The sequence below is a fragment of the Ptychodera flava genome (genome assembly GCF_041260155.1).
Source record: "Ptychodera flava strain L36383 chromosome 23 unlocalized genomic scaffold, AS_Pfla_20210202 Scaffold_24__1_contigs__length_23054250_pilon, whole genome shotgun sequence".
Taxonomy (NCBI): domain Eukaryota; kingdom Metazoa; phylum Hemichordata; class Enteropneusta; family Ptychoderidae; genus Ptychodera; species Ptychodera flava.
In genome coordinates this window covers 9,487,701-9,515,215 of record NW_027248278.1, presented here as the reverse complement: position 1 = coordinate 9,515,215, position 27,515 = coordinate 9,487,701, and the positions used below count along the sequence as shown (strand labels likewise).

At 37.7% G+C, this 27,515-nt stretch overlaps 1 protein-coding gene across 2 annotated transcripts; it reads left to right on the top strand.

The window, feature by feature from the left end:
• Positions 1-2,102: 2,102 nt before the first annotated feature.
• On the top strand, positions 2,103-8,595 carry LOC139124459 (tripartite motif-containing protein 3-like). 2 transcript variants are annotated; one of them, XM_070690599.1, is made up of 2 exons: positions 2,103-2,574; positions 4,232-8,595. In XM_070690599.1, the coding sequence occupies exon 2, from the start codon at positions 4,292-4,294 to the stop codon at positions 6,269-6,271; it is 1,980 nt and encodes a 659-aa protein (XP_070546700.1). In that variant the 5' UTR covers positions 2,103-2,574; positions 4,232-4,291; the 3' UTR covers positions 6,272-8,595. The 2 variants fall into 2 exon arrangements, with proteins under 2 accessions (XP_070546700.1, XP_070546699.1); XM_070690598.1 differs by lacking the exon at positions 2,103-2,574 and adding an exon at positions 2,824-3,623.
• Positions 8,596-27,515: the final 18,920 nt, after the last annotated feature.

Genomic DNA, 27,515 nt, shown 5'->3' with positions numbered 1-27,515 from the left:
CCCTAGAACTCCTCATATTACCACTGAATGCTTTAGCCATTATCCACAATAGTCTGCATTTTGATTCAGGCAGAAAAATATCTTTACAAAAATTCTTGACATTAAAGTTCTAACTAAACAAGTATCCATGCAGGTATCAAAACTTCAAGGTCTGCACTATTTTTCTTCGTTACCCGGAAGTGAATTAGTTGTCTTTGGCCATATTAGATAATTATACTAACGCGGAAAGTGTGTTAGTTTATTTCATTTGATTAATATTCCTTTTTTGTTTGAATTCCCTCATTATTAACTAATATGCATTCAGTGTGATTAAAATATTTATGAATACTCAATCTCTGTCTGAATATGGAATCATTTCTTCCTACTCAACATACCAGTATGATTCCTAAATATCTCTTGAAAACGGACGGAGTACGGGTGAATTAACTTTATATTCCTTCTATTTACACTCAGAGAACGTGTGGTCCTTTTACCGTTCCTTGGGATAGAATCTTCAACAGAACGAAAAACACTGTGTCCGACAATGTACGTCCGTACCCGAAATGGGTAAGGCTTTAGCTCTAGTGATTTCTGGAGCTGTGTTTAACGGCAGAGGGCGCACATTCAAAACTTGAAGCAACTCTGTCTGCTGTTGTTGTGAAGTCCTTAACGAACCCGGGGTGATACGATCAACTATGCGGTAATTAGATTCACCACCTACTGTCTTAAACTTAGCACGGGCGAAAAAAATCCAATAAAGTACATAGTTAGTTTACCAGACATAAGAATAATATTTGATGATCAATATCTATCTTGCGGTTAAGCTTATCCATCACTGTAATACTTCTAAAACTGATGAATGTGTGTCGCCACCCTGCAGTGCCACGAGCTTTGTGTTCAAGTAGCAATACTTACCAGAACGACAATGATATTCGTCTTCGCACACGGCGAATAAAATGCACAGAGTCACAATTAACGTAGACTCTCGTTCGTTTTGTTTGCTTCTCCTCCACAACAACATGCAAATTTTGGTACGTGAATAAGAATATCAGAACTGACAAATTCAATAATATATTTGAATTATCACATCCTTGCCAGCATTGCGAATGTGTCTTGCAGAATTTTTGCATTCAAATATCTATGGCCACTTAGCGCTGAACGGACCGCTTTGCATTTGCCACACTGCATCTCAATATGGTGTCACCATACAAAGATTGATAATGTGGGAACGAAAAACTCAATATTTCCCGATACTTGACATTCAAAATGGCCACCATCTCTGCGTAAAAAAAAATTTTCTACAGTCACGAAACGAGCCGATGAAAAATATATATACTGCATGAGATTTAATGTCGGTGTATATGTCCGAGGTATGCCGTGATTTCGGTCCGTTATGTTTGGCATTGAGTTGAACGTTCATGCTAATGGTACAATGAACTTCTCGTGAGTCTTACAATCCAATTAGTGTTTCTAGGAAGGGGATGGCTGGGGTAGAGGGGATGAGGAGAGGGACGACAAACGCAGCCAACAAAGAGACAGACAGAGTCAGAGACAGACAAACAGATAGACAGTCAGGCAGAAAAACATACAAAGAACAGATACATTCAAAATCCAAGATAAGCTGCGAGACGAAAAACAGTCAATAGTACAAAGATTTCCAATAAAAGAGACATACACTGAAAAACAGACAAACCAATTGACACAATAAGCAATAAAACAGCGCAGGTAGACATTAATTCCTGTTAATTAGTTCTCCGCGAAATATGTTTTCAAGGTGTGCATTTTTAAAAAATTATTTAATCAACCTTCAAGATATTCATTATCCCATTTGCTCCGATAGTGCTTGCTGTTAACGCCAGAGTCATCAACTGCTCGTTCCCAGCTCAAAAGCATCATCTTTCATGAGCGCTTGCGTCGGGTTGACCTTAACTCAATAAGGTCGCACTCATCACAAGCTGCCATTTTACACCCGTATACAATAGAATTCTGACGTACCTCAGTGACAGAAGACTGAGCAGTGCCAGGCAACCTAATACATTGTACTAAAGTCATGCAACACTGAGAACTGAGAGAAGTAACGAGTTCAAAGGTCACACTGAAAATCTAATGATACCTAACTGGTTATTCGAGGCATGAAATATTTTGAGAAGTTTCCTTACGGCAAAGTTCGTCCTGTGAAGAAAACACTCATTTGGTGATTTATGTGTTGACACTCACGGCGATGTCAAAGTTGATGTTATGCAGGAACTAAAAAATATTCTTTAACGGAAGGCTCCATTTTACTTCTGGTGTATGCCGAGTCGACAGCTCTCTTCACTATTGCTGTGGTACATCCAGTGAAGAAATAAGACATTATGTTTCGTTTGAGAAACAATAGAGAGATTCTGCAGATATTTTGTTTGCCCTGAGATTGACATTGACCGAGATAGGTGCTTACCCTTGAATGAACTACACTCAAAAGACTGTAGAATTATTTGCCATGGACACGGGAGTATTACTTTATACACATTGACTAAAGCGGCCACTTTGGGCGCGAAAAGCAGAAGTTGGTGAAATCGGTCACGTGACAGCATTTTTACAGCGCCTTGGTTTAAGGTAAGTCATTTTTATTTGTGGGTAAAGCTATTAAGATTCTAATGATGAAATTCAATTAATCCTTAGAAACGCTCATATCTCCGTTGATAGTAGACTAATCCCGTATCTCGGTAATCGCAGAGCAATCACTTAATTTTGTCTGTCTATGAGTGATTTTATTCCGCGGTTTTAGTTCCTCTTCTGGGCTGCGGCTGTACAGTGCAGGAGTTCCCTATTCTGCCATACAGATATTTTGTAAGATCAGCAGTGATTGTTAGCAGGCTAGGATTACGTGTGATCTATTCAATGTGCCACATTTATCGCCTCGGTGAAATTGTTTACCTGGCGGTGTGTGTGGGTTTCCGATTTCCATGGCATCTGCTCAGGTATCACGAGATTTTCAATTCATACCAGGTCCTGTCTCCTATTTTTAAAAACGGCAGCGCCGCCGAGACGGGTAAGGTGGCAGTTCTTCTATCAATCCGTTCAACATTTCACGCGCATCTTAATATTGACTCAGCCCACACAAGACAGTGATCCATTGTGGGCCATTATGTTGTTTCTGCTTCATGTCGGTACATGAATGGATAGTTACAAAAATCTGCAGCCGCATTTTTGTTTTACTCGAAAAAAGATCGATTTGATTTTTGTGTGACAAGGGGAAGTCAAAACTTCAAGCTATTCAACGTTTGTTTCGGTCGAGTTGTCAAGCTTCTATTGACTCACACAAGTTTGAGCACACAGTTCCGTATTACCGAATAATACGTGCTTGTCTTGACCCAAATATCCTCATACTCCCATATACTGCTTGACCTTTGACATGAGAGCATATTAACAAAGGAAACGGCTAAGCTTCAAAAATGTATCACATAACAGAGATTTCATTGTGTTCATCTGCACTACCTCTTGTTCGTCGATTGTGATTTACTGAACGAGCTTAATAATATGTGATCGATAACTTCCCCCTTTGGATAAACGGTTCCTGTTTTTCTCTACCAAACGCAGAGCAACTTGATATTACACTGTATTTATTGTCCAATAAATTAAACAACTTCGGACAATGGAAGAAGGTTAGTAGCGAATGGTTGACAGAGCTTACAATAGTTGTCCTAGTGAACCCTGACTCTGTGTGAATTATACGACAGGAAGTAGGGTCGTCGACTTTCAATGCACACTATCAACTTCCCGCCCCTTCTCTCTCTCTCTCTCTCTCTCTCTCTCTCTCTCTCTCTCTCTCTTTCTCTCTCTCTCTCTCTGACTCGAACACTGGCGAGTTCAACAGTTACTAACGATTTATACCAAACTGCTGCCTCATTGCACTTACCAACCTTCACTGGGGCCCAATTTGGTATGCAACGTCACCCAGAAGTTTACGGTCCCGTTGCTGCAAAATTTTGATCGAAAACAATAATGGATTGTCTAAAACAAAATATGGCTGATTCCTTTCCATCCATAAAAACGCCTTGCGAGAATTTTAATATTGTTTCAAATGTCTCATTTCCCAAAAAATAGAGTGTAGCCGACATGTCTTCTATACACTGAAGGGCAGAGATTTTTTAGATTTCTTGTAAGTTAAGTAGGAATATTGAGTCAAGTTATAGTGTCGGCCGATGGCATACTTGTGATGATAGCATTTACAAATCAGTTATAAGATTTATTTTCGGTTCCGTTTTGACAGGTGACGCATAGCAAATAATCCGTCCAAGATACTGGAAACTGAAGATTTTGAGCAAAACTCATGGCGACGGGCGGCTATGATCAAACTACAGCTCGAGAGGAGTCGCAGTGCCAAAATTGCAAGCGATCAAAAGCAAGCAAATTCTGCCATGACTGTGACGTCAGGCTTTGTCATTCCTGTGCTCACTATCACTTGTTGAACATGGAGACCAACGACCACCGCGTCGAAACTAAAACAAATCAAGTGTTCTCGCCTCGGTCCGAAGTCAATAAACTACAAGCGTCGCACTGCTCGGTGCATAGGAACAGGCCACCCGAATTCTTCTGCTATTCGTGTCGCGTTGCAGTCTGCGTCAAGTGCAAGGTGGATGCGCACAGCACTTCTGAGCACCAGTGCATCAGCCTGACGCAGATGAAAGACTCCATGAGGCATATCTGCGAGAGGCTGGACGATGAGACGAAGTCCTACATCGAACGCAAGAAGTACCGAGAGCGGGCTCTGACCGAAATCGAAAACTGGTATCAGGAGCAGTATAGAGCCGTCGAAGAGCAGACCAACAGTGTCATCGCTAACATAAAGGTAGAAAAGGAAATCAGCATAAGTAAAATTAAGGAATGCCACATTAAAAGCAAGGCGGTCGTGGAAGAACAGATTGCAGTCCTTCGAGAAGAAGAAAAAAATCTTTCTCGGCAAGCTAATCGAGCGCTGGAACTTCTGCGATCGGAAAACGCTGTCAAAATGGCGAGCTTCATTGAGGATGACAATCTCCACGTGGACGAGGTCGATATCCCGCAGCACAGTGATTTCGGTTCTGTGATGAAATTCGAGCGCGGCTTCTCGTCGGGGTTTAATTTTGGGTCCGTACAGGACGTGGGCGTTCGCGCCAAAAGTCTGTCCATCATGAATTTCTTGTCGAATGTCAGGTGCGGTGAGTTCGTGTACGTTGACGTGCCCATTAAGGACATTGAGTCTTCCATCAAGCGGACTTTTGTTAATTTGAACATAAGTTCCGAAGTCATGTCATCAACAAACGCCAAAGAAACGGTGCAAATTATGGACATCAATGAAGATAGTATCAATATGAAATTTAGATGTACGGAGGAAGGTTATCACAGATTGTTTATAGCGCTGAGCGGCAAGAACATACGAGGCTCACCTCTAACGTTCAATGTGAAGCCCGAGTGGAGGTACATCGAGCGAATCGGAAAAGATGGCGGGAATATTGGAGAATTCCAGCTTGCCCAATGCGTCACCCTAGTTAAAAAGGGTAAATTAATTGTTGTCGATTCAGGTAATAAAAGGATACAGCGAATGAACTATAAGAAAGACAACACTGCTAAGTTAAAACCGGAAAAACGTAAACCAACACTGATGATGATGTCACGGAAACATGTGATCTTCCCACAGTGCATTGCGGTGTCTAAAGAAAACGAGTTCCATTGCACGGACATGCGCGATGGCCAAATATTCGTTTGTAACCAGAAGGGTAAATTGAAGAGGTGGTTCGGCGGGACGTACCTGGACGGCCCACTTGGGATCGCGATAGATGAGTACTCGGGTACAATATTCGTAGCTTGCAAAGACAAGGAAGGTGACGGGCTTGTTGCGATGTTCGAGAAAGGAGAAGAGAAGCCGAGGGGCTTCCTAGGCCAGGAGATGCCAGCTGAACTTCACCTTGTCCAACCGTTCGGGGTGTGCATCAACAGGAAGAGGCAGGTTTTAGTCTGTGACAAAGGCAGCCATCGCGTCAACGTCTTTGATCCGAAGAAAGGCCCGAACGGTACTTTGCTGTACTGGTTTGGCGGCGAAGGAAAGCAATCAGGCCAGTTCAGGTACCCTGAGGGGCTGGCTGTTGACAAGCAAGACAACGTGTATGTGTGTGACACTGATAACGACAGGATCCAGAAATTTGACCGCGAGGGGAAGTTTGTTTGTTGTATTAGTGACATCGATCTTGTTGGGCCCATGGCGATAACTCATGACCCGGACTATGACGAACTCATCGTCACCACAAACAAGGGATTATTTGTGTACGGTTAGGGGACATGCTATTTTATCGGATACATCAATGGTTGTATACGCGTTGTTGCTGGAATCGTACCTCGTCAAACATGATTTCCATCGAATTTTAAATACTATGAAAAAAATACCTGTCTCTTTACTACACAGGTATATTATAATTTAAGATAGTACGATTGTCGAAACTAGAAGTTTTTAACTTTTGTTCGTACTTACTTCAATGAAGCTCAAACTTTTGTCTTAGAATCAAGAATGTAGCTCAAGGGTTACGTTGCAAAGTTTTGGACCTCAACTTCAAAAATAAATGACCTAAAGTTTAACGATATTTGACATTCAAAATGGCAGAATTACCAAGTATTATATCGACGGGGAAAATTAATCTTAGATTCTCACACAAATGAGTTGAGGTTTCAAATGAATTCAAACACGAATGAAAGTACTGGACTATTCTAAATTCTGAATCGCTGTCCCCGGGTCGCATTAAACTTTGTAAGGAAACTCAGTGTAACATACTAAGTCATATGTTTGGGCCCTATAATCAGTTCGGGAACTAAATATCTTCATGTAATGTATACTTACTAGATAAAGATTTTTTACCAAAAAAGCTAAACAACCTGCACTAATCGTTGCTTAATTTCATGGACTAAATACGTTCAAAAACACGCATTTGTACGTTCAAAGCACGAACAATCAAAATTGTGGGAGTAAACTTAGGAAAAACTATAAAAAAATTAATTTGGTGATAGAAATAGGCGGAAAATTGGATTTTAACGGGGGCTCTGTTTCACATTGGTCGCCACACGGTTCGTCGTTTAGCAATAGCCTAGTTTGAGGTTATAGAAATTGTCATAGCCTCATTTCGTTTAAATTTACTGTATATAGTAAAATTTTAATTTGATGTATTTGGGAAGTTCTCAAACTATATTCTTGTTTTTATTCATGAACATGTCACATCAGTACGGGAAATAAGCAAAGAATTGCTTGAGTCTAGCGCCATTAAACAGAAATCAAATTCATTTTGGAACAGTTATGGTTGGATTTGAATTGGCCTAATATGATTGGGTGCACCAAAGAATTCTAGACCATAAAAATAAATTTTGAAATCAATAAAGTTTCTTTCGTTTAACCTGGAACCTAGTAATTATAGTTATTTGAATATTATAAAACAAGTGTAATCTTGCCTCAGAATAAAAGATCTAACTTTCTTACTATTTCTCATTTTTATAATCACAATATAGGCAAGGTTGCACAAAGTCTATTATCGTAATTGCATAACTGTAAGATGTATACAGATATTTCACACAGCGCAGACACAGTGCAAATTGATGGCACAAAGAAAGTCCAAGCCCGTGACTTTGACTACACAGAACTATGATTGAGTGTCAAAACTTCTACATTATATTGCATCGATCCTTTAGAAACATCTCCACTGATTTCGTTCACAACATTTGACTGAGTGAGATACTTTGTAGCGTCAAAACATTTTTGTCAGCTTTATTTCAAAGTACCAATATTACATACGCGTACATTTACAGTCGGAAACAGGAACGTCCATATTGCTATCGTCCATGTATTTTTTTCTCTTTTCAGGTATTCAAAGAGTCATCTGCCCGACGTCTGGCTATGTCCCTTCTTAATTTACAAGAAATTATATCTTGAGTTTAAAAATATTTGAAGGGACAATGGCTTTTTGGCAGATAGTATTTTCGGTATTTCATATGTAGTTTTACCTTCTCTCTTCAAACCATGGTATACATCAATATTTACTTCTTCAAACTGAATTACTGTCCTATTTTAAACTGATTTGTCTTTACACAAGAAGAGACTGTGTTGTCAAGTTGACCTTGGTATTTCGAAAATAATTTTGCATAATATTGTAATTGTATGAGTGCGGTGGTTAGGAGTGCGCGCGCACGCGTACAAGTGTACGAGTACATTGCGTTTGTGTATATGTCGCTATATGTAACCTACACTGAATCAAGAACAAGATACGCTGATTATGTACAATCTTTATAGAACACAGTTTGTTGTAATATTGCAGACTTATCTAATAACATTTTGGATGCCAATGCCAAATTCAAGTCACCAAGTAAATAACGGTCGATTTTATACAGAGTATGTAATTATTCAGACATATCTAAGAGATATAATTTTGATTTAATTTAACATTTACTTTGAAGTAATTAAGGCTTATAATTCATACCTGTTGATTTATAGGCGTTAAGAATTGACTTAATGTTTAGCTTTCATTTACGGATATTTGAATGAAGATTGGACCGTTTGATCAGTACATCACATATGAAATCGCATATCGAAATAAAGACAGCGTGCTAAATTTCAATATATTCGATTTTGTTGCATAAATTATGTAAAACACACCATAAAGACAACTGCAGGTTGTACAATACTGATATTAAACTATTCACCACGGTCAAAAATTGCGTTCTGTTTGCGATTCGGTCCCTTCAGTATGTCGTACACACGACGCGTCTTTAAACTATCTGGAGACTGATATATTAGGTCGAAGACCACTTTGCTATCATTGAATTGTACACAGCAAACGTCTAACTCGCCAGAAGTACCGTTTGCGGCATCACAAACAATACTCATATGGCAAAAGGACTATGAACAGACTTGCTTTGGCATCTTGTGTAATTTACATACATACATACATACATACATACATACATACATACATACATACATACGTACGGATGTGAAGAATTCAAACTATCTGGAGACTGATATATTAGGTCAAAGGCTACTTTGCTATCATTGAATTGTAGAGCAAACGTCTAACTCGCCTGAAGTACCCTTTGGAATCTTGTGTAATTTACACACAACAGCATTACGGCCTAGTAATTTGTAACTCTGACAGCGTGATAACACGGAAAAATGGTCAATTGAAGTGACCTTACTGTCCAAAATGTCAGGAGAAAAGGAGCAAAGGCGATGCAACGTGACTTCTACAAACAACGCACTAATAGTGCGTGTCAGTGATAGGAGTAAAAGGTCACAAGTGTAAAAACGAAAGATTTGAAGGGAGAGGTTCTTATCTGCATACTGTATTCGTTGATACAAAGAACGTTGCTTGTCACTGATAATCGCTACAGTTAACTGTCAATGCTGGGAGAGTCACCTCCTTGAAACTACCCTACGTGTTTACATCCTGAACGTAACAATGGGAAATGCCCGCACGATAGATGACTGGAGGTGACCATCCGGATGTCACTGCTTCATGTTTTTCCACTTCAATTTTGACTCGTTTTGGGACGTGTGTTCCAGCATAAGCGCAGAAAAGCGGCTGAAGCTTAACAAATGAAGACTTGGCGATTGTAATTTGGTAAGCATTTTGCACATTTTGCCATTTATAGCACCAAATTTAATGATGTTGAAGACGTCGCAATATTTCTCGGTAAGTGTTTTGCACATTTTGCCACCACTCAACTCGGTGATGTTGCTGTATAGGGATGTCTGACAGCTGCTGGAAAAAACTGATAACGAGCTACTGTACACCGACTGCACGAGTATCTGTGAAACATTTAGTCATCTCTCTACAGAATGTAATGATCAAAGTCCTCGTTCCCGCCTTCTGTATCCTGCAAGTCAAGCATGCCTACGTACATACTTGCACATGACTTTCGAGCGACACGAACATGTCGCAAACAAAGATTAATATGAACATAAATAACGGGAGAGTCACGTCTTGGTACCAAAATATCGATTTGTATCATTTTCTAGCATGAGACCCGGAGAAAGTTAATACCAAACCTGAGATAGGCATAAGAAATAATACAGAATAGTGCGTAAGTGCCTTGAGTTACAAAACCTATTTTAATGTATATACGTAATAAACAAAGAACGCAGATATGTGGTCGGACGTTAGAAAATTATGCTAGTATAATGGCCATTTAGCTCAACCTTTAATTTCTTCCACTTTGACATCTTTAGCCATGGTTTAGGATGTAAAATAATAGCATGTCCATTAAATAGGTTACCGAAGAAATAAGACACTGTTTAGTTAGGTCCCAGTCGAGTGGAAAATAGACTAAGATATATTAGTTGTAATTATGCGTTCTAAGCTGTGATGATGTGTGGTCCTCTTTCGGCCACGAGGAGCGTTGCCATTTAAGCTCAGTCAACTCACTGACAGGTATTACTAATCTCATTACGACAGACACATTTTAAGTCCAGATTCAATTCGATTTATTCTTCACATCCGTATGTGTGTGTATGTATGTATGTATGTATGTATGTATGTATGTATGTATGTATGTATGTATGTGTGTGTATGTATGTGTGTATGTATGTATGTATGTATGTATGTATGTATGTATGTATGTATGTATGTATGTATCTATGTATCTATGTATGTATCTATGTATATATGTGAGTGAATATTTGTATTAAAACTGTGCTAAATATTGCGGAAAAGTATTATATAGTTTGCCATCATATTTGGTGTTAAAAGCAATGTTTACAAGTGATACAAAATGTGCAAATATCAATATTCCTCCAAAAAGTGAATTCCGTGGTAAATCCACTTTACGCAAATAATTCATAACTTGTTATATAAACGTGAATATCTGCAACAAATCAATCAACTTCGCTTCGATGAGAAAACCATGTCTTATCAAAACGTATGCTTGACAGGTTAAATACAAGTAAGGTTTTCTAGTGATCATTTTAACGGCTTTCCTTGTCTTCTTTGCTTATCATTGTCAACTCGTCTAATGCAACATATCAGTGTGAAGAGTGGCCCGGCAAAGACTCCAACGATCAGTGATACAACAACTCCAATGAAGACGGCCTTGTCCTCCTCCGAACCTGAAAAATCGTTCATTAGAATCTATAATTCACTCATCATTAAAGACACATTCCATGGCTTCACATGTATTATTAATATTATTAATATAATATAGGGCTCAGCCCTTGGTGTCGCACCAGAGGTTTTAAGATCAGAAATTTTATTTCCATCTAAAGATACGCAGTCTACGCTTACGTCAATAATACTATCGATTCATGATAGTAATAAGAAAGAATAAAGTGGAATTAGTTGTTTCTTGCTGTTTACATTATAAGAACCACCATGCATGTAGTAGTAGTAGTAGTAGTAGTAGTAGTAGTAGTAGTAGTAGTAGTAGTAGTAGTAGTAGTAGTAGTAATTGTATATTATTGTGACTTGCAACTCTATCAGTTGTGTAGTCCAATGGGCTTATAAGTCTCATTTCAATTAACTTAAACACAATACAAATTGTTAAAGGTTTCAAAGAAGCATATAAACTCTGCAAGTGAGTGAGTGAGAGCAAGATGAAAGTAAGGGCATTACATGTACAAAACTTCTTTTCGCTTATAAAGTACTTTTCAATTAATTTTGCAAATTGCCTCACTGGTTATAAAATATATTTTACTATATCTTTGATTGGTTTATCCCACAATGTGTGCAGAATTGTTCCAATTTACATACGTCGTAGCTGTCGATATTGTTTGCATTCATACATAAAGTGACCTTCCAAAACATTTTCATCACAAAATCTACAGATACAATCTTGCAGTGGTTTATTTCTAAATCTGTCACAATACGAATGCGTAAAATGTCCATACGAAGCTGAGCTAACAGAGACCGATGACTGCGACTTAAGTTAAAATTTACATATCGTTCAAGTTTATAAAAGGATTTAATTTTCATATAAGTACGTAATCTCTTTATGATTTTGTTTCCATCTAGACTCGATAAGTGTTTCCATGATTTTAACAAGTTGATCTATCTCCTTGTAATGCACGAGTGCCATCCTGTATCACCCGTAACTACAGCATGTGGTGAATATCTGTGAGTTCCAAGAAAGAACCTCAAAGCTCGGTTTGAAACCCTTTACATGAATCAAACTTTTGAAACCCAAACACCTGAACAGTAATCAAGAATCGGGACTACACTTGCTTCATATTTTTGTGTAGGGTTTGCATCCCATGTTTTTTAACCTTTTAAACCGTGCAATTAACCCCCAAGTGCTCTATTTGTATAGTCCGCAATTACCTTGGCAGTAATGGTATAATCAAGACATTCATTTACGACAATCCCTAAATATTTATACTTTTCTGAAAATGTAGTGTACTCCATGTATTATTCTTTCTGCGAAAAGTGCATTACCTTAGACTTCATGGCATTGATACTTAGTTTCCTTTTGTTAAACAGTCATTAATGCAATTCAACATTATTTGCATATCATTCTTGTTACGTTACCTGACAAAATGACAATATTACTTAGTAAGCGTACAACAAAATTAAGACGCTAGTATCACTATCTAAATTAATACCTGTTCATGATTTTAATTTCTGAGGCCAAATCATTGATGAACAGAGAAAACAAGGTTGAGGAAAAGTTATCAACCTGGTGAACACCTCGGTCGGTGACAAAGCAGTCTGTATGAAATGAATTTAATTTTATAGAAGCAATCGCATCTGTATACATAGCTTCAATAGACTTGTACATTTTCCCATCAATACCATTAGAGAGAATTTTAAATAATAATGCAACACGATTAACGTTGTCAAAGGCTTTACGTTGATCAATTAAAGTTGCAAAAGTAGATGTCATGCACTGGTCTATTTCGAACTGTGGATTATCCCTTCCCTTTCTGAATCCCTTTTTGTTCATAAACTAGTATAACATATATTGCGTAATTAATAAATTCAAACATCCAGTTTACTGTGACTTGGTCACTCACGGGGTGCGCACACTTCGCTTTGTCAGACCAGGGCATGACAGGTGTAGATTTTTTTTGAATGCTTGTAGAGAAACAATATAAAACACATGCATGCAAAGTGTGACTTTTTACTCGCTATTTATAAAATATATCGCTGCCATTAGCCAATGTTATTCGCCTATTCGTGAGTGATAAAATTAAGCAATAACCCCCGCCGCAGGAGGGTATACACGAGATTTTGGTACAATGCGCGACATATAGCACGAGCCGATAGGCTCGTGCTATATGGAGCGAATTGTACCAAAATCGAGTGTATACCCGACTGCGAAGGGGGTTATTGCTATTATACTATATCAACTTGTGTGTCTTTGTCGTCTTGGTCCGGCATTTTCGTCAGTTTCAGTCCAAAATGCAGAAAACTGACGTCTGAGAGATCGAACGTCGGAAAATCATCGCCCGAGACCGAGCATTTTCATAAGTTTGGATTACGTTGACAACACACGAACACAATATCCTACGATAACATACGCATTACCTCATCAAAATTTTATTAATATTTACATGCAACACGAACTGCTTCAGACACAGAAATGGGTCAAGAGTTCAAAGTAAAAGAAAAAGTAACAATTTTTTTCGTAAATTTACATAAAAACAATAGCGCTGGCTTTTTTTTTGCGTAGTACACTAAAACTAGATTTGTCTCATTCACTGTCAGTCCGGTGTGCGCCAACCGTCGTAACATTCAGACAGAGGAGGTGGTGCAGTGGGGTTACAGGTTCTATTTTTGATGGATATTTTGGATGGATAATTTGTGCCAGAAAACGTGCAGTTTTGAAATAATCCAGACATGGATTACGGCGACTGTATGAACAGTTGTAATATGGGAGCAGAGTGTGTCGCCCGATTCAGCGAGAGCTGGACGCTGACACAGCGATTTTCGTCGCAGTCGCCAGGAATGATCGCATTGTTATTTTGAACTTCTTCAAGTTCTTGGGCTTCATCGTTAGAACACCCTGGTCTGTTACAGCCCAAACTCTAGGAAGGAATATCTGACGTACCGTTACAGTGAGGAAGTTTCAATTTATTTGTGTATGAACGAATACTAGTAGTAGCTTCGTTTTAAAGAGCGGTATGTCGCGTCTCGACTCCTGCTGAATCGATCAAGCAAACTACACAGTGCGCTGTTACCCTATACAATTTTGTACATCATCATACCAAAATAAATGTGTTGCTTCGGAGATTTCTTTCATCATAGACCGCTTATTTTCACCAAGAGGTGAGTTACAGAACCATACTTTATCTCTGTATCGAAATTCGAACTCGGTCTTTGAAACAAAGCGGACTGTTTCGGATTAAGTTCAGAGCCACATCGTTCTTGAAAATGCACCGACCGGGCAATTTTCAAAAATGCTTGTTTAGGGGCCCGTTTTACCATAGCTGTTGGTCCATAGCTGTGGTGTTTTCAGACGGGATTCCTGCCTTTTACGGGCCGGTTTTACTTTTCCGATTTTTAACCCCGCCACCACAGCTATGGGATATTCCATAGACTAGCGTCCAAATCCGCCGCAAGCACCCTTTGCGCAAATTTGCTCGACGATATTTCGAAAAATTTTCCATCCAAATTACAAATTGCCAACACTCATCGACAGCTTGGTTATTAGGGACTCACCAGACCAGAAATCCGCTCAAAATTCACTGAAATATCGCCTTTTTTCTAAGTTTGCGCGACATGACTACACGTAGACCGCCATTTTGCTAGCGTAAAACTGTTGGTCGAGGATCCCTGCAGTACGTCACTACAGTGACGTAGGGCCGTGACCTCTCAACTTCTGAACACAAACTAACTTACGGCCAGCATCCGCGCGGCGCGCCACGAATAATTATAGATCCTAGGACTGAACTTTTTTCCCCCAAGTAAAAGTTTGGTTTCAGTTTTGTGAGACTGGGAATGTCCATAAGACGAACGATGGTCATCGATATCACACGATGAATCTCTCAGTTTGTGTTTAGAAGTTGAGAGGTCACGGCCCTACGTCACTGTAGTGACGTACTGCAGGGATCCTCGACCAACAGTTTTACGCTAGCAAAATGGCGGTCTACGTGTAGTCATGTCGCGCAAACTTAGAAAAAAGGCGATATTTCAGTGAATTTTGAGCGGATTTCTGGTCTGGTGAGTCCCTAATAACCAAGCTGTCGATAAGTGTTGGCAATTTGTAATTTGGATGGAAAATTTTTCGAAATATCGTCGAGCAAACTTGCGCAAAGGGTGCTTGCGGCGGATTTGGACGCTAGTCTATGGAATATCCCATAGCTGTGGTGGCGGGGTTAAAATCGTAAAAGTCAAAACCAGCCCGTAAAAGGCATGAATCCCGTCTGAAAACACCACAGCTATGGACCCACAGCTAGTTTAGGGGCCCGTTTTACCACCGCTATCAGTGCTAAAACAATATTTTAGCATCGCTCTCGTCCAATCAGAATGGCGCATGGTAGCATGATATAATATAATATGTCATTACCTATAAATATAAAAAGAATACTGTTATTCATATGAATGAGGTCCCACGCCAAGAATGCCGGGAATGAACTTGCAAACTTGTGCTTTAGTACAAAAAGACCCAAGTTTTTAGACTGAAAGGCTCGTAGCTTGCAATAGAAAGCTTGGCATTACATTTGCTGAGACAACTATAATTGTGATAAGTACCTTAGATAACGTAATGGGTATTTATCATGGTAAATGCAAAATTTTATGTAACAAAATTGCCATTTTTATACAGAAAATCTATTGTGCGGTCTAGTGGTTTACCAAGTAAACATCATTCCAGACCCGCGCCCAAACAAAAAATGACCAGTTATAGATTACAGCCGGTCAACCAATTCCATTGTTCCTGATGTTTTTACTCAAATGTTGGCACTGCATGAAAACCCAATAATTCAGATATTCACATTAATGAGCTATAGTATAATACACGCGAATTCTCATGAATCCACATGAATACAGGCTTGCTGAATACAAGCAATGGATTCTTGACTGTATTCATCTGTATATGCTCTCTTCAGCTAAAAAACAGGCAATAACCCATGTTAATACAGTAAGTATAATAGGATTTTTATGCAGTGCATTGGTTAGTCCGATGTACTTGACATCTTTCCGGAAACTTGAACCTGGATGGTCTAAAGGGCTCTTCCGATAATTTTGCACGGACCCTTGTGTTGGTGAGGTGTTAAAGTTTCTCTTTCCCAGTAATAAAGTCTAAGCCAAGCAAAACACAGGGAAAAGTGAAAAACGAGTTTTTTCGGGTGTTAGTTTCTCATCGATTGTTTAGGCGTGTGTTGTTTCCCTTGCCTTTTTATGTTGTCTGTATGTTTGTTATATGTGTTTACAGTGTTTTGGCGATTAATGTTCGGAGTATACCATGGCGAGACGAAGCCGAATCGATTATGTCTAAGACAATGCGATCGTTTGACGCTTTCGTTTCGGAACGCTGAGATGTTCCTTCATCAGTAGTTTGTATATATGTGCTTTGCATGAGTGGTATATGTTTGAGTATTTTTCTCTTCTAAGAGTGTTGTTAGACTGTATATGTTTTGATTTATTAAGGCATTGTGTTGAGGACGCTGAAACCACGTCGTTGCTGTTTATTTGTTTATTTAGTCTTGACTTCACTAATGTGTCTTTTATGATTTTGTTTGTTCTGTATATAATTATTATTAGTTTCGAAAAGATTTCTTTCAGTGTTTCATATTTGTCAACTATGCCAGTGTTTTAGAAATGTCTGCTTTATAGCTGCTGTTTTAATAAATGGGCTGTATTGTGTTGGGAAGAATACTGTTTTGTTTTTTCTGTGATATTTGGTCCATCTCTTAGCAGTTCTTGTCGGTTTTCGTGATTCATTTTTTCGTCATTTGTGATCTTTCATGTTTGTTGTATCCTCGTTCTGTTGTTTTATCTGTGTTTTAGCAATTAATGTAAGTAGTGTGTAAGTAGTGTGTAGCGAAACGAAGCCTGTTCGCTTATGTCTGAGACAACGTGATCCTTTGACGCTTTCGTTTCGGAACGCTGTGATGTTCCTTCATCAGTCGCTTGAGTTTATATGCTTTCCGATTCGTGTTTGATTGCTGTACATTTATTGATAGAGTGTCTTTGTCTCAGGTTGTTGTCGCTTGTGTTGAAGACGCTATCATTGCGTCCTCTGTGTTCGTTAGTTTGTGAAGTGTTGCATTCACTAATGTATCTTTTATGTTGTTGTTTCTTCTCATTGATTGAGTTCTGTAATCTTAGAATTCTTGTTTTTTTTTAAATAGATAATACAGTCGCCTGACTTTATGTGGTTCTACGTTCATGTTAGATTGCTGTGCTCTTCTAAAGTTGTTATTATAATGTTTAAAATGTGTTGAAGACGCTATAAATGCGTCATATGTGTTGTCTGTGGTACAAACATGGACCCTCGAAAAGTTTTTTTACTAATATGTTATGTTTCTTTGTTTCCTTGCGCTGTGGGTAAAGTCTAGTCATGTGGAAACCGTTAAAGTGGAACAGCTGATCGTTGGCTAAGACGAACAATAGGTGCCAAGTGCATCTTCCATAAAGTAGTAAAGTAAACTATACATTACTAATAGACGAGGTGCAGAACGTCGTTTAAGGTCAGGTCGACGGTTCGCACCCCGTGAAGTTCTGTGTTGGCGCAGGGCCGTCATGTGGGAATTTGGATTTCTTGCTTACGTATGTGCAGTTATCCTACTAATGTATAAAGCACGAAACAATTCTTTGTTATTATTTCTTACAACTTATCTCTAATCAATACTATTATTGACAATGTAAGCGTCGACTGCGAATTTCCAGACGGAAATAAAATTTCAAATCCTAACGTCTGGCGTGACACCAAGGGTTAATCACTAAATGATGTTATCGTGATCTAGTAATGCTAGTATGGGTGATTGAGTCACGTTATAGATGATCAGCGATGTCCGTGAATTTTCCATAACAGTACATAATACAACTTACAAAAACGATTTGAGTCCATTACATAGAATCAATAGTCATATCTTGATCAATTACGTAAAGCAATGTTTCTTACGCTTTTTCTTACACTCACTATATTGAGTGATGATGCAAGACAGTAGTCAGAGAAATTTAGTATCTTCATTTCAGCCAATTACAAAATTGTAAAATTAATAATGTTAGATATTAATCTATGATGAACATTGCTTATGATTTCATTGCAATTTCAATGAACTTACAAACTCGTAGCAAAAGTTTAAATTTACAGATTTACATGCAACTGCTATATATATTGAATCACGGGGGAATCTTCGGTTTAAATCTAGTTCTATTGGTAATTCTCCAATTGGGATAGTTGAAATTTTTGCTAGTTTACTACAATCTGTGAACGAATACTATGACCACTGTTCTGAAGAAAAACTGTGAACGAATACTATGACCACTTTTCTGTTTTACTCCTGTCTTAAAGATATAATTCAGAACTCGACCATCTTCCGGCATATATATATATATATATATATATATATATATATATATATATATATATATATATATATATATATATATATATATATATATATATATATATATATATATATATATTGCGAAGGCAGTTTCTTTGCAATCCCTGCTTGTTCACTGCCAACATTTCAACAGCGCAGGAACTTTAAAATCTCATTAATGACACAGGTTTAAGTGCAACCAAGGATGTTCTAGGTATGCATAGGATATTTTTGTGAAGAGATTGGTACTACTTTGTTAAAACCGCTGTGGAGAACTCGCCAAGTAAATTTGTCACAATGGATTTTTTTAGGGCGTAATATCAAAACATATTAAAAACTGTAACATAAGAAAACATGAGCATGTGGTGTATTATAAAACACTTATAACCTGCTCTTTATTAGGGCTATAGCACCCGTTTATTACCCCTCATGACCGTGCGTTACAAAAACACACCATTGCTATACCCCTCGGTGTGAGGCCTCGGGGACTCGGAATAACAATGTATTTCTGGTAACGCACGCCCCCTTGGTAATTGACGGGCGTATTGCCCTCTTGACCAGGTAAAAAAAATGATTTTCAAAAATATACGAAGATGAAAAGTTTTCTTACACCAACAGCCTTAAAATGAATCGTCAGAAGTGGTAGATAAGAAAAGAATTGTAAAAGTTAGAGAATCTGTTTACTGTTAGACATTAACGAGTCTGAATATCTGTCCCTGAGGCGCATACTAGTGTACGATTTTTCAACGTACAAACCTAACTTAAACAGTCGCATTGACTAGAAAATTTTGTTTGAGAACACATAGTGTGTTAAAACTTATAATACTGAAATTCTAATTGCGTTTGAGTAAACGTATAAAGCAATGATTGTAAAAAAAACCCAACAAGCCCGAATTTTATCAGCAGAGCAGCGCGTATGCGACGTCTTCAGTCGTCTGCAATTCGATGGGACGGGGTACTTTAGCTTTGATCAGTGTAACTTTTTGTCCGGTTTTTACTAAGATATCTCAATGTCAGTCGGCAATCGATAAAAACAATAGCAGCAATACAAACTAGAAGGAATAACAGTATTGAGCATGAATTCTATAAGGACGTGAGCGTAAAAATCGCTTTCGGAAAAGATTTACGTTATAATCGGCTATTTTACGAAGAAAACGAATCCCAAACGACAGGTGAAAGCATATCATTATAAAAAATTGGCAGGAGCGTGCAGAAAGCGATGGAGTATCCACTCATGTTCCGCGCAACTATGCAATATTAATAATGTCTCTTTCAGCGACGGAAAATTGCACAAAGAATTGCCCACGACAGGAACATTGGTTTTACACCTGTAATTGACTTAAATCATTGCGTTGTAAATTGTATATTCCGCACTGTTATGAAAGCCAAAGAAATTGCTGATAACAAAAAGTGTTACTAAATCACCCTTAATACCGCTATTAGATCATCGTGTAATAAATTTTCCCCCTGATTGGGGTATGCACAGCTTGCTGCAGTTCCGTAACCAACAACTTTTCCCAACCATTTTGTGGCAACTTTCCTTGCCACAAAAAATGCCGATGAACATTGAGGACTACGGAGCAGAAGCAACGCAGCAGGCAATTCCGCCTGCTTCCTGCATTGCTCGTCACGAAGATTTGCTCGACGAGTAGTCAGGAGTCGGGTACTTGGAGCTCTGCACACGTGTCTACGTACGTTATATTGAAATTATGCCCCATTTAGTATTTCGCTTATATTGGAAAAAAATCATTCATGTTGTTAGAGATGCATGCGTAAATTTTATTGCATGCACGTGTAAGCTATGCATGTTCTAAAGGCCATATTAAGTGGAGTCTCTGTACTGGACATCCTGTGTGCAATGGTTATTAATTTTAGGTAATCCATTTTAATGACTTTGGACGTTCAGTTAAAATAAAAATAAAGGTAAAGTATTTTTCAAGGATGTTGAAAAAAAGACATGCCTATTAAAGTGGAGTTGCACAATAGAGCGTTAAATTCAAACTACTGCAAATTAAAAACTATTGTGATATTTTCAATTCGTAACTTTTCACCATATAATCTGTTTTTCAGAAACTATCATGTATTACAGCGCTCTGAAATTTGATCAAGGATTCTATGACTGTTTCCCTAAGGCTACGTATAACAGAGTGTGACAGTGATAAGAAGATATAATGACCAAGACTATCAATACCCAGTTGTTATCGTAACACAGCTCATTGGCTTGATTCGTTCATTTTCAATCAAATGGTATGTACCATTTTAAGGCTTTAACTTTTCAATTTTTTGCGAGAAAATCGGATGAGGTGTGTTACAAAACACATTTTCTAACAGAGAAAATACGACAATTAGACTCGTTGGCTGTATACAAATCTTAAAGCAACACTTACAGGTTTTACGTTTATTTTTTCGCATCTGCATCCACAAATTTTTGACGTCTTGCCAGTGTTTGCTGTTTACATGAAGGTCTTGTGTGACTCTAAACTCTTTATTGTCCATTTTGCGTACATTAGATGCCATTTCGATTTTATCTGAATGAATGAATGAATGGATGAATAAATAAATGAATGGATGAACAAACGAATGAATGAATGAAAGAATAATAAAAACACCATAGTGTCAATCTTAGGCAAGCCTTGCAAGTAAAACAAAAATCTTTATTGTTGTGGGGGCGTCTTTTCCGATGGCCTTACACAGGAACGTGACTCGAGGTAAATGATAATATAACACATTAGGTTAGTACTACATATTTAGTTGAGTTTTATTACATATTGGGTTGGCGCTGCATATTGGGGTAGGTATTGCTACATATTGAATTGATATGATAAATGTTTTAATTTTCTTTTTAGCAAACAAAACGCCTCTTAAGTTAATTAAAAAATGTTTCGCAAAACTATCCATATCTTCCGACTTTTGATTTTGCCATACCTCTTGAAAATCACGAAGCAACTGTACATTTAGATCTTTGTCAATCACTGTTTTAGCTACCTCAATGAAAACTATAACGCGTGTTCAATGCAATGGTTAGGCATCCAGTCTTAACAGGTTTAAATAGAGGTATTTAGGTATATTACAGATGATAGCCATTAACCGATAATCAGGTGTTTCAGTTGTTAATAATATTCTTCCCTTCGACACCCTCTATTGCAATGATCGTAACTTTGGACGTGGGAATCAAAAGCTGGCAGCTTTTACACTGTGAACACCTAAATGTTGGTTTAGCTAGAGCAAGTTAAGATATCACTGCATTTGGAATAAGTGGTCGCGTCTTTGCGTCATTATCCATGGCAAGGTGTCCTTCTTGGATGAGAATTACATATTAAGCTCATAACATCGATACTATTCCTCAAAGGGCTTAACATGTTGCCCACACCTAAGATGATATCATCACAGCCATGAGCATAGCGATGCCAATTTATTTATAGCCCACCTTTTGTGCTCTTTAAATTAACGTTTGAGATGATACTCGTTTTCTCAATTTTCTTATCTGTTCACTAGAGGGGGTCCCGATTTTAACTGAATGAAAGAATGAATGAATGAATGAATGAATGAATGAATGAATGAATGAATGAATGAATGAATTAGTTAATGAAGGCATAATAAAAATATAATGTGTCAATATTATGCGAGCCTTGTAAGTAAAAAAATTGTATTGTTGTGGGGGCATCCTTTCCCATAGCGCTTGCTGCAAAATTTGGGTTTGGTGTTGTAAGCGTTGTGAGGTCGAAGAATGAAAGCAGGAGAAATGGCTATTCTCCAAAGCTTCAGTTGTCATATGAAGGTCCATACCTGATTATCAGTAAGTTGACTGATGTAGTTTACCGCATACAGAGAACCCACGAGCTAAGCCTAAGATTGTACATTATGAGAAGTTAAAGGCTTACCAGGGGAAAGATCTCACTTCATGGTTAAACGAGGAAATTGTTGCTGGTTGATCAGAAACTACAGATCGATAAACCCCCTGATCGGGTATCACCAAATGTTAAATTGAGGACAGTAGAGTGTTGATACTGTAAAGAGATGGTGTGAGCAAAACGGAAGATGACACTGGTCAGTCTTCTGAGTCTAAACTGGTAGTTGATCCTACTCCACTAAACGGCAGAGTCAGTAAAAGTGCCTGGAGAAAGTAATGCTCCCGATTTAGCTGAATCAGTCAGTGACAGCGATAGTCATGATAATTCTGTGGAGGAGAGTCAGATAATCACGGAGCGTGTTAGGTGCCCTAAACGACAGAGAAGGTGGCCTATGTTTTATGGATACAGTACAAGGTTTTTACATGCATTTGACATGAGAGTTTAGACATTTTGTTTGAATTTCTGGCACATCAGAATTTTGTGAATTTACAGTTTTCAAAAAGGTTCAGTATGTTTGAAAATTTGAAAATAGAAAAAGGAGAGAGAGGAAGGATTTCGACGTCTGATTTTTTCAGAAGTTTTCTAAGATTTGAGAGTTTCTTATCTGAACACGATTGGCACTAATTTGGGATAATTGGATGGTGCAGTAATGTCGATTTAATATACAACTGTAATCTCATCTGCTCTTCTTTTTATATTACACTCTTGTTTTCATGAGTAATTTGCAATCTTGCAACATTCAGCTATATGGCACCTTACACTTTTGAGAAATTTGAAAAATATGAAAATCCAATTATCCCAAATTAGTTCCGATCGTGTTTCTGAGAGGTGTTTCATTTACTATTCAGAGAAGTTTTTGCTGGTGACTTTTCACACTGTTTATTGCAGGACAGTTATCTTTAGCGACTGCTCGACGTGTTTTGGAAGATATTTTTGTGAGTCATTGTGATGAAGCGAGGATTTTCACAGTTCAAGTTTTGACTGTTTTGTGCAGGATTTTTTGTATGGTGGCCTTACACATTGACACAGTTGGTCTGAGACAAAGTAAATGCAATTTACGGATCGTTCAACATTTTTTGCAATGATTGTCTTTGTGGTGTTATAGTATTTTCAGAGTTTAGTAGGAAGTATGAACTATGACAGAGCAGCTGGTTTGTTAGTTGAGCTGCTTGGACCAAGACTACAGACAGGTGACCAGTGTACATTTTGCATAAGGCAAGTTTTTAGTTGTGTTTACATATGACGGTTTATGTTGTTGACAGACGGCAGGGACGTTGCGGATATCGCAAGTCTTTCCGAGATTGTATGGCTTTGGATTGCCTATCCCCCTTCTTCTTTCTTTCCTGTATTTTCGTTATTCCTATGCAAGGGACTTCGAATGCTGATGTCGTGGGAGATGTTATGGAAACAGTAATGAATACGTGGCTAGTAGATTGCTAACATATGGTGCCATTGCGTTGCTATGGTGACTGTTGCTACGTATGTCTGGGAAGGGTGTGGAATGGGAATTTTTTATCACATTCTTGATCAAGAATAACGATGACGTCATAGTTTAATTTGGACGCCAATTAGAAGTACATTCTGGAGACAGGTGATTAGCAAAAAAATGCTGGAAGAAAGTGCGTTCTGAGTTAGTGGGAGTTTGGCCGTCGTCGGAACTACCCGCAGTCCTCAGCTGTGCTGTGTCTTTACCTAATTTTGCCTCTACCGTGATAGTCAGCCCAAGCTTTTACTCAAACCTGGCAAAATAGATCTAGGCCTACAGTTACCAACACCATTAAGATTTCGTTTCCTGCACGAAGAAAATGCAGAAAATATTGAAAATAGGACATAGTGGAATAGAAATTAAATGTTTTCATCTTGTCCAAGTTAAGAAGGAATATTACCCAAATTGTTGATCTGCGAACATGTTAGACTGAAATCAAATTCTCGGGTTCGAACCAAAAACAGTCAGCGGAGAGGCAACAGACAAAATCACCCGGCCAAATCCCAAATCTCCAAAAGAGTGGTTCAATAACCGAGCTAAGTTGTTACACTTTTTGAATGCGACCTTTACACCTTTAGAGTTCCGCGAAGTACTCACGCTCGTACAATCACTGTCACACGTCGCTAACAAATTTCATCTAAGCAATGAATACATCGATTCATCTGGGCGAAAGACGGCCTCGGGAACAATTCTGTCGACCAGTATAGCTATCAAACGAGGGTAGAAAATACAGCTAGTTTTCAGCCGGGTTCGAACGGACAACATACAGCATGCAGTCAGTCACCCAGCGGAGATACAGCAGACAGAACCGCTCGGCTAACAATACATTTTTGTAGTATGAGAATGTCCGCTGCTAAAAGACAATTAATGCAATTTCTGAAGTAGCCTATGCTTTTTTTGTCTGATTGATATTATTTACACTTAATCCATGGTTTATCCACTTTCCTCCTCAAACGAATTTGTCTCTGATCGAGCATGCTTGCAACTAATGACAACGACTGATGAAACGAGAATAGGCCAAACGAAAACCTTGACAATTAAGCACGACCAAAGGCTGTAATCTAAAAATTTCTTATCATCACCTGTCTATCAACGTGACAACATACATACATGCATGCATGCATGCATACATGCATGCATGCATGCATGCATGCAGACGGACAGACAGACATCCATCCATACATCAATACATACATCCATACATCCATCCATCCATACATCCATTCATACATACATACATACATACATACATACATACATACATACATACATACATACATACATACATACATACATACATACATACATACATACATACATACATACATACATACATACATACATACATACATACATACACACATACATACACACATACAAACATACACACATACATACATACATACATACATACATACATACATACATACATACATACATACATACATACATACATACATACATACATACATACATACATACATACATACATACATACATACATACGAGTGAGTATATACGCAATAGGCGTCACCTGGACATACCTGTTGTTCTAGAACCTGGATATGTAATTGAACTGTCCATGCTTTCCTTTCCCGCATCAGAAGCAGACCCTGTTAATATCAAGTGAAGATGATGGTGATTATGCTGATCATGATGACGACAATAACCCTATAGAGGAGGATATCACATTATTCAGTCACTGTTGCACTGAAACACGGAAAATACAGCCCGAACATTGCCATGAAAGTGTTTTCATCACAGGTTAAGAACACGGACTGATATCGATGTACAATATTAATAGCATTACCTTCTTAAATCACAGAAAGCAATTGTTTAGTTATTCTATTGTTATATGGCAGATTTTATTTCCAAATTATGTCATTATTATTATGCTGTCATTTGGTTTTTGCTTGTTATTATGTTGTTATTGCTCTTTGATTGTCTCGCGCATATCCTGGTATTTGATCGTCACTACATCGTTGTTCGGTGATGTTTTTGCTTATGTCTCTTTTTTATCATTGTCATTATACGTGGCGCCAAAAGTAAAAAAAATAATTTACACAATCAAGCTGCTTTTAGAGATAGAAGAGATGGAAAATGTATATAAAGAGAGGAATTATATATATATATATATATATATATATATATATATATATATATATATATATATATATATATACACACACAAACACATTTACAGATACATTGCCCACACATATCTTTGCGTATGCATCCATATACCTACATACATATAGGAAAAAAATACGCGCACGTATATACATGTAGAATACATACATACATACATACATACATACATACATACATACATACATACATACATACATACATACATACATACATACATACATACACATACATACATACATACATACATACATACATACATACATACATACATACATACATACATACATACATACATACATACATACATACATACATACATACATACATACATACATACATACATTAGAGTGAGTATATACGCAATAGGCGTCACCTGGACATACCTGTTGTTCTAGAACCTGGATATGTAATTGAACTGTCCATGCTTTCCTTTCCCGCATCAGAAGCAGACCCTGTTAATATCAAGTGAAGATGATGGTGATTATGCTGATCATGATGACGACAATAACCCTATAGAGGAGGATATCACATTATTCAGTCACTGTTGCACTGAAACACGGAAAATACAGCCCGAACATTGCCATGAAAGTGTTTTCATCACAGGTTAAGAACACGGACTAATGTCGATGTACAATATTGATAGCATTACCTTCTTAAATCACAGAAAGCAATTGTCAAGTTATTCTAATGTTAAATGGAAGATTTTATTTCCAAATTATGTCATTATTATTATGCTGTCATTTGGTTTTGCTTGTTATTATGTTGTTATTGCTCTTTGGTTGTCTCGCGCATATCCTGGTATTTGATCGTTACTACATCGTTGTTCGGTGATATTTTTGCTTATATCTCTTTTTCATCATTGTCATTATCTCATGATATAGTTTAGATTATATTCAGGTTCTAAAATTTTGTCGTTGCCAGTTGAGGATACGCCATTTGGTGTACTGGGATAGTTTTTTCACGATCGAATCTGGTTGGTGCCTCAAGGACAATGGTGCCGAGCTTTATAGAAAACTGAAATGGCTGAATTAACACCAAAAAATAAATGTTATATGTTTTGCTTTGCTTTCCCGCAAAACAGTCTTCGTGAGTACACATGAAAGCAAAAGGTATTTCCACAGATGACTACTTGTAAAAGTCCTTTCTACTACATATATCAGACTACCCACTTTCTTTGCAGTGCTTCGAACCTCCTCACTGTGAAAATTAAACACATCAATTAACTAGAAAACTGACTTAACATAGAATTACTTACAAAATTTTACAATCATACTGTAAAAAAATTATATCAATAACAACATATTTTCTTCTATAGGGTATGGAGATGAAGTTATACCGAACAACAAAGACGTTTTGGAATCTTTCAGGAATTCTATCGGAGTTACTCTATATATATTCATAAATGTATCTATGTGTGCTGTTTATGGAATGTTGTCAGTTTGACTAGTGAAATAGTAAAAATCACCATAAACAATTTGGTAATTCATCACTATCTATATATATATATATATATATATATATATATATATATATATATATATATATATATATATATATATATATATATATA